The sequence below is a fragment of the Elephantulus edwardii genome, unplaced genomic scaffold (assembly GCF_000299155.1).
Source record: "Elephantulus edwardii isolate Elephantulus edwardi_28Jun2011 unplaced genomic scaffold, EleEdw1.0 scaffold00191, whole genome shotgun sequence".
In the NCBI taxonomy this organism is placed as follows: Eukaryota; Metazoa; Chordata; class Mammalia; order Macroscelidea; family Macroscelididae; genus Elephantulus; species Elephantulus edwardii.
In genome coordinates, this window is record NW_006399941.1 from 6,084,352 (window position 1) to 6,093,084 (window position 8,733).

Genomic DNA, 8,733 nt, shown 5'->3' on the forward strand with positions numbered 1-8,733 from the left:
CTTAAAGGAAAAAAAGAAAAAGCAACCAAGCTTTGCACATTGTAAGCTAGGAGTCAGTAGAATTCTTTTCCGCTGCCTATAAGTAGCTGTGTATTTCTGGAAACATTCAAGAAAAGCAGCAGTTAAAACTTATTTCAGCTGCGCTGCAATTCCAAAGCTACATGGTTCGAATCCACCAGATGCTCTGCTGGAGAAGGAGGGCCAGTCTCCTCCTACGCCCGTCGGATCCGATTCAATGGTACACAACAAGCAAAAAACAAAACAAAACAACCAAACCACCGCCCCATTTCACAAATTAAAGGCAGTTCAAACATGTTCAAGGTCTTCATTTGATAGGTTGGAATTTAAGATACCTTGACTCTTGTTATTTAAAAAAGGCACTACTATAATAAATTTGGGGAAAAAAAATTCACCCATAAAACCCCATGCTATTAATATTGTGAAAAATCAGAACCCATGATTGTGAACAACAACAAATATGAATGGGTGATTATTTTTTCAAAGACCATTCTGCATGTTTTTATGTTATATTGTAACAATAATAAAATGGTTCACCTGGCACAGGACTTGATCCAAAAATAGATAAGCAGTCTAAAAGGACAGATAAATTAATCCTAAATGTTACAGACTCTTCCTGAACCATAAATTCTTGAAATATTCCAGCCTGTGAAAAAAAGTAAACATAGAAATTGTAATTATCTATGCCAGAGAATGAGAAATAACATATGTGCTAGGTTTCACTATTTATATCTTAAGGATACTGTACTAATCCTACATGTGTAAGTTCTGCTTACCCATCAATGCAACTTATTTTTTTCAAATTGTATTCACTGCGGTTGTTAAATCCAACCAAGTCAACCACAACTCAAAGGAACCCTATGAACTCACAACCATGCCCTACTCCACACCAGCAATACTCTGTGACATACTTATGCCCACTGTCAGTCACTGCGTCATTCCATACTCTTGAGGATCTTCCTCCCTTTCTCTGACCTTCTACCTTTCCAAAATGGTATTTTTTCCTTAGGACAGGCCCCTCTTGACAACATGCCCAAAGTTTGTGGGATAAAGTTTCACCATCCTTATCCTAAAGACAGGCTCCTGCTCGTTTTTACCCCCACAAACTCCTTAGAATACTCCTGTTGTCAGCCAAAGGCATAACAGTAATTTAGGGTTCATGCACCATTATAAAGGGATGTCTCCTAGCTTCCTGGATCTAAAAACTAGCTACCCCTGGCTCCTTTGTGTCCTTTTTGTGGCCATTATCACCGTTCTGGTCACCTAGAAAATAGTCAACAATTTGGTGATGTGTGCAGGATATTAGTTTTCAGTGTCTTTTGAAGACAGGAACCATGTTTCATTTATTCTTCTATGCCTGAAATCAGCACTGTGCACTCTGGTGTCAACAAATACTGATCCTTTCTCCATACCTATTCAATCTGTGTGTTGAGAAAAATCATGCAAGCAGCTGGACTCTATAAAGAAGAATGTGGTATCAGGAATGGAGGAAGACTTATCAACAACCTGCACTAGGCAGACGACACAACCTTGCCCAATGAAAGTGAGAGTACTTGAAACGTTTGCTGCAGAAGGTCAAGGACTTCAGCCTTCAATGTGGATCACATCTTAACATCAAGACAAAAATCCTCACCATGGAGCCAACAGGCAACATCACGATAGATGGAGAAAGGACAGAAATTGCTGATGGCTTCATCTTACTTGGATTCACAATGAATACTCTTGGTACCTCTTGGTACAAGCAGTCAAGAAATCAAAAGACTAATTGCAATTGGAAGATCTGCTGTTAGAAATCATTCCAGAGTACTAAAGAGTACAAATACCAGTTTAAAAACTAAGGTGCACCTGATCTAAGCAATTGTCACCTCAAATGTTTGCTATGCATCGGAAAGTGGAACTATGACTAAGGATGACAGAAGAAGACTCACTGCCTTTGAGTTGCAGTGTTAGAGAAGAGTATTGCATGGCCTTCCAACAGAACAAACAGGTGAACAGGTCTGTCCTAAAGAAAGAGAAATCAGGATGCTCCCTGGAGGCAAGGATGGTGAAACACCATCTCACGGAGCATGCTGTTAGAAGGGCTAGTCCTTGGATAAAGACATCATGCTTAGAAAGGTCAGCCTAAGGGAGGAAGATCCACAATGAGATAGATTAACAAAGTGATGGTTGCAGTAGACTCAAGCATGTCAGAGATGATGAGGATGGTACAGGACAGGGCAGGGTTCAGAACCATTGCTATGAGTTACAGCTGACCTAACAGCACAAAGTAACAATGACAACTATCTGGACCACAAAGGCAGATCCTTAAGATATTGACAGGTTCAGTTCCAGGCCATCCAATAAAGTGAGCCACGTGAATGGCCTAATGGATAAGAGGTTGCACTGCCAAGTCAAAGGCACACAATTCAAACCTATCAAGTGCTCCATGGGATAAAGACTGGCAATATCCTTCAACATGACTGACAGCTTCTAAAAACTCCTTGAAGGTTCAGCTGTCTGCTATGACTTGATGGCACAACAACAGTGCATATAAGAGTTATGTTACACTGTAATCAATTTAAGTGGCAAAAACATTATGAAAAAATTTTAAATACTGCAAGAATTATGCTGATGAAGTGTTGCCACAAACTTTCAATCTGTAACAAGTGCAGAATCTACAAAGCGAAAGGCAACAAAGTATGCCTGTATACATATCACTTTATAGGAATGAATAAACTACGAGATGCACCGGAAAGCTGGACAGAAGAATTGATGAAAGATGGACAGAAGAATTGATGCCTTTGAGCTGTGGTGTTGGAAAAAAGTGCTGAATATCCCATGGACTGCCAAAAGAACAAGTAGACATGTCTTGGAAAAATGTAGCCAAAATACTTTAGTAATGAGTTGTGCTGCCAAACTAGACAGTTCAGATTCACCAGCTGCTCTGCTGGCTAAATATGGGCAATCTCCTGTGCAATTTACTGACCCTGAAAACTCCCTGGAAGGTCAGCAATGGGTTGGTTCCAACCTGACAGAAACTCACTGCATGCATGTGCATATTGCACTGCAATCTGTAAGGAGACCTAGTAATATAGTAGGTTAAGTGCTGGGCTAACAATAAGGTTTGCAATTTGAAATCACTAGTTGCTCCATGATATGGAGGTAAGACAGTCTGCTCCCATTTGCAGCCTCAGAAACCCAATGTAGAGTCACCATGAAATAGAATCTACAGCAGAGCATTTTGTTTCAATCAATTAAGGGAAAATCTCCTAAAAGGACTGTTTTTAATAATAAATCCACTGCCCTACCATTGACTTCAACTCACAGTGGTCCTATAGGACAGAGAACACTCCAAAGAACTTCCAGGACTGTAAGTCTATACAGAGTCAGATGGCTTAATCTTTTTTCCTGCAGACTGTCTAGTGGGTTTAAACTGGTGACCTGTGGGCAAAGGAGCTGAATGCATTACCCCCAGCACAACCGGGGCTCCTAGAGTTAATGCTCTGGGGTCTCAGACCAACTCAGCCACTTGCCAACTATGGGAATGTAGGCAAGTCTCTCAGTCTCTTCCAGTTTAAGAGCACCTACCTCACAGGACAACTATGAGGAGTAGTAAATGAACTAAAAAAATAAAAGCATTCAGAAAGGGTGTCTGCCTGGTAATCTACTAGATGTTAGTCATTTTAATCCATTATTGCAGCAAAGTCAGATGGAAAAGGAATTTGTTTCCAGAAGTGTAAAGAATTGTGAGCTCACGATATTTTCTAATGTAAATTCCACTAAGACTTTTGGAATTCATGAAACTGGGTAACAAATGTCTTATGTCCCAGGCTTGCAGGTGTCTATGCCCATACCTGAATGAAAGCATTTGCTTGCACGCACTTTGCTTTCTCCACCGTAACCTTGATCCCATTTTTGGTAGCAAAACAGGTGGCATGATCTTGGAAATGAATGGCTTTCAAGATTGTAGAGAGATTCCTCACATTGTCAAGGCTGGCCATCAAGCTGTACTGCTCATCCTCAGCTTGGATCTGCTGAGTTAGGAGTGGCATCGTCCACTACACACGTAACCCAGGAAGGGGCCGACACTTGTGCCTGTGGACTGAAAAACACCTGATGAGATTTGAAAACAAAACATTCGGTCCAGACCAGAGAGGCGGAATGGCAGTGGCCTGGGTGCTGAATGGTTTAGGAAGGTATGAAGACCAACTCCACCGTTAACTATCTGCAAACTTCAAGGAAAATTACTCACCTCTCTATGTATGGGTCCTTTTAAAATTTTTTATAGGATTGCATATAAAAGTTATATACATGCATATATAAAAGATTGCATATAAAAGATATACATATATATCTTAGTCATGTACACTGTTTTACACTATCATTGTTTCATACCATCATTCCTATTGCTTTATAAAATTAATTACTATTGATCTATGCTTCTTAGCACCTTGTCTTTTCAAGTCTCCATTGGATCTCTGAAAACCCACCAGGGTCAGCTATGGGTTCCAACTCAATGGTACACAGCAACATCTGCCCACTGTATTTGGTAAGGACATCATACTCGTAAGGGTGGAGGAACAACGTAGGAGAGGAAGACCCAAGATGAGATGGATACAGTAACTGGGGCAATGGTGTAGGTGTGTCTGAGTCAGTGAGAGGGTTCAGGACAGGAGAGGCTTCAGAACTGCTGTACATAGGGTCACTACACATCACAGGCAACTCGAAGGCACTTACCAACAATTGATCAGAAATAGCATCTACCTAAGTACTGAAGAGCAACGATGTCAGCCTAGAGACTAAGGTGCAGCTGGCCCAGGCCATGTTCTTTGCAATTACTTGCTAGGCTGACAATGACTAGGATGATAGAAGTAGAATTATGTGTTTGAACTGTGGTGCTGGAGAAGAGTACTGAATATACCATGGACTGCTAGAACAAACAAGTTCGTCCTGGAGAGGGCAAGACCAGGCTGTTCCTTGGAAGCATGGATTCTAAATCTTCGTCTGACATACTTGGGACATGTTGCAAGGAAGGTCTTGGGATGGTGGAAGGACAGCGCAGGAGAAAGAGACTTTTGATGAGATGGATTGAGTCAGTGACTGGTGTAATGGGGGTAGGTTTATCAGAGACAGTAAGATTGGCACAGGATAGAACGGGGTTTGGGGCTTAGGGTCGCTGTAAGTCGCAGGCGACTTGACAGCAATTAACAGTAAGTTGTGAAGAATGCAACTAGACAAGTGACACGGTAGTTCTACTTGGGGCAGTCTGAGTCGTCACCCCAAGCTGACTACGTTATCCTCACCGGGTCTGGGTTCTGGCCTCTAAAAAGAACAGGGAGGAGGGCGTGCACGACTTCTCGGGAGATGCTCACGGAGAAGCGGATTCACCAGCCCGCCCGCGGGGAAGCATGGCGGGGCGCGGGAAGCCTACCTCTTGAGTGCGGGGGGACTGAATTCCTGGGTGCCCTTGGTAAGCAGGTCACTGAGCAGGTAAAACCTGTGGCCTGCAGAGTCGGAGGAGCAGTTCAGTCAAGCCCCTCCCTCCCTCTAGGGAAATCTCCCGCCTCCGCCGACGGGAAACCCACGGCGCAGCCGAGCCCCCAGAACCATAGAGACCGGAAGGAGTGATCATAGAGTTGGAGGAAACCAGAGGGCGGAGCGGACGGTATCATAAAGATCGGAAAGAGGCCAGAGTGGCTGAGTCGGAAGGAAGATTGCGAGTGGCGCGAGGCAAGATGGCAGCTACCAAGAGGAAATGTCGTGGAGACTTAGCTATCAAGACCAAGAGACCAAAAAGAGACGAAGAAGATGTCAGACCACCGGCTAAGCTTAACGACACAGCCGAAGAGGGGAAGGAGGAAGATAGAGACCGTATCCCAGGCCCCGTTTGCAAGGTAAAAGACGCCTTTGGGTTGCAGCTGCATCAGCGGGTCTTCGAGTCTTCTGTCGGCTGCTTACCTAACTCCGCCTTAGCTAAATTAAGAATCACCTTATTTTACGGGAACTCGCTCTCTGCTCTCTTCTGGGTGAGACGAGGTGGGTGTACTTGTGCTTGAGAATCCGGGAATCCAGCGCGCCGATGGTTCGAGTGGGCTTTGGGCTCCTTACCGCCTCATGGAAAAGCGCTTACTCAGCTCCAGTTCTTTTTATTCTTTTGGGATGGTACTTTTAGTTAAGCTTATTTCTTGTTAGTGCGTATGTCTTTATGTTATGAATACAAGAACAGCAAACCAGTTGCTGGCAAATCTTGCCAACTTTTGGCCCCGAGCGTATGCGTCAGAATGGAAATCTGTAGGATTTTAAATGATTGTTATTTCAGAAGTAGACTGGCTTTTATCCTCACTCACGCCTCTTGAGTGGATTTACATTGTCAATCTAACAATTTGCATGACCCTTCTATTAGCAATAGCCCGGTATCTGTCAAAGAAACAGTTTGGTTACACTGATTATCAAACTGTTCACTGTTACAAAAAGATTGAAAAGAAACAAGTAAATCACAAAGTATCATTGAGTGTCAGAGAGAAATTTCTTTTTTGTTGTGGTTTGGATAAGAGTATACATAGCAAGTTGGTTTTCTGTTCAACAGTCTACACACTTTGACGATCACACCACTCTGAGTGTAACAGCACCCCAACCGCTTCCTCCCTGTTTCCCATTTCCAGAGCCACTGCTATCCAGTCGATTTCCCTCTTAATTGAGTGACTCTCTCGGGGTTTCTGAGCCCAGCTATTCTCATGGGAAGAGGCTGTGTATTTTTTCCCTCAAAGCAGCTAACACCTTCAGAACAGGAGCCTTTGATTTAGCAGCCCAACTCATGACACACTATGCTGCCAGCCACCTTTCCCCTTGTGTCTTCTTAGCCCTCTCTCTTCGCAGATACTGCCCTTTTGATCACATATGGTGAAGTGTTCAACAGATATTTACCTCCCTGCTGTTACTGTTCTGTTTACAGGTCTGTCTAATGCTTGGCTGAAAGCTAAGTCATGGAGGTTAGTTTGGTTCCAAACCTGAAGAATATGTGTTGTTGTTGTTATGTGCCATCGAGTCGCTTGCGACTCATAGTGATATGTAGGAGTCATAATTTAATGGGTTCCATCAAACCAATAAGCCAGGTCTTTTTTTTTTTTTTTAAGTTTTCCTCATTTTCTTTCTAGTCTATCCAGAATATACTATTGTGAATTCTTTCAGAACTGTCAGTAGTCATAACTGGGCACTATCTGGTTCTTCTGAATAAATGTGTCCCATTCCAAAAAAAAAAAAGGTGATCCAACAGAGTATGGAAATTATCGGTTAATAGCACACACAAGCAAAATCCTGCTTTGTTTTATCCAAAAGCAACTGGAACAGTACATCAACAGAAAGCTACCAGAAATACAAGCTAGGTTTAGAAGATGCCATGGTACTAAGGACATCATTGCCAATGTCAGATGGATCTTGGCAGAAAGCAGAGTACAAAGAAATGTCTGTGTTTCATTGACTATGCAAAGGCATTTGACTATGTAGATCACAACAAATTGTGGCTAATCTTGAGAAGACTGGGAATCCCAGAACATTTGACTGTCCTCATGTGAAACCTATACTCAAACCAGAATTAAGAACTCCTCAGGACAGAGGAAGAAAACACTGCATGGTTTAAAATCAGGAAGAGTGTGTCAGGGATGCATCCTGTCTCCAAATTCTTTCAATCTATATGAAGAACAGATCATTCTGGAGGCTGGACTTTATGAGGAGGAATGTGGCTTTAGGATTGACTCATTAATAACCTACATTATGCCGATGACACAACCTTGCTTTCTAAAACTGAGGAGGACCTGAAGCACTTGATACAGAAGGTCAAGGACTGTAGTCTTCAATATAAATTGAAGCTCAACATCAAGAAGACAAAAATTCTCACCGCTGGACCAATTGGCAGCACTGTGAAAGATAGATAGAGAAGAGATTTGACATTGTTAACAATTTCAGCTTTGTTGGCTCCACAATCAACATGGGGCACCAGCCATCAGAAAATGAAAAGATTACTTGAACTGGGAAATTCTGTGTTCAGGGACCTCTCCAGAGTACTGAGAAGCAATGTTGTCAGTCTAGAGACTAAGGTGTGCCTGATCCAGGCCATGGTCTTCACAGTTACTTGCTATGCATCAGAGAGCTGGACAGTGACCAAGAATGACAGAAGAAGAATCAATGCTTTTGAATTGTGGTACTAGAGATAAGTTTTGAACATAACATGGACTGTCAAGAGAACTAACAGTTCTACCCAGGAGAGGGTGAAACCAAGCTGCTCCTTGAAGACAAGAATTTTGAGACTTCATCTCACATACTTTTGTCATATAGCCAGGAGGGGCCAGTCTTTGAAGACATTTTTAGAAGGGTTGAGGGACAGCGCAGTAGAGGAAGACTCGGTTGAGACAGATTGAAATAATAACTGGGGTAATGAGGTGTGTCAGACAGTGCAATTAGCTCAGGATAGAGCTATTGTGTGTAGGGTCACTGTGAGTTGCGAACTACTGAACAGCAGCTGTTGGTCATCTTGATAATGTCAGAGAATGGTAGGATATCTAAAAAAACGAGATAGCTTTGTCAACTCTTAAAAAGAAATTTCATTGTGAGTTTTAATAATCATAATATTCTCCTTTCTTTTTATAGGGCAAGTGGAAGAATAAGGAACGAATTCTCATCTTTTCTTCCAGAGGAATAAATTTCAGAACAAGACACTTAATGCAAGACTTAAGAAACTTG

General features: G+C 42.4%; 2 protein-coding genes across 2 annotated transcripts in view; one reads left to right on the top strand and one right to left on the bottom strand.

The window, feature by feature from the left end:
- Positions 1–4,062, bottom strand: part of RAD1 (RAD1 homolog (S. pombe)) — a 15,672-nt gene extending 11,610 nt beyond the window's left edge. Inside the window, exons 1-2 of the mRNA XM_006896801.1 lie at positions 3,852–4,062; positions 556–664 (exon numbers count right to left, since the gene is read on the bottom strand). Of these exons, the coding sequence (XP_006896863.1) occupies positions 556–664; positions 3,852–4,049 (307 nt within the window). The 5' untranslated portion in view covers positions 4,050–4,062. The remainder of the gene's footprint in view (positions 1–555; positions 665–3,851) is intronic.
- A 1,670-nt stretch (positions 4,063–5,732) lies between these two features.
- Positions 5,733–8,733, top strand: part of BRIX1 (BRX1, biogenesis of ribosomes, homolog (S. cerevisiae)) — a 9,512-nt gene continuing 6,511 nt past the window's right edge. The window contains exons 1-2 of the mRNA XM_006896810.1: positions 5,733–5,891; positions 8,641–8,724. Coding sequence (XP_006896872.1) covers positions 5,733–5,891; positions 8,641–8,724 — 243 coding nt within the window. The remainder of the gene's footprint in view (positions 5,892–8,640; positions 8,725–8,733) is intronic.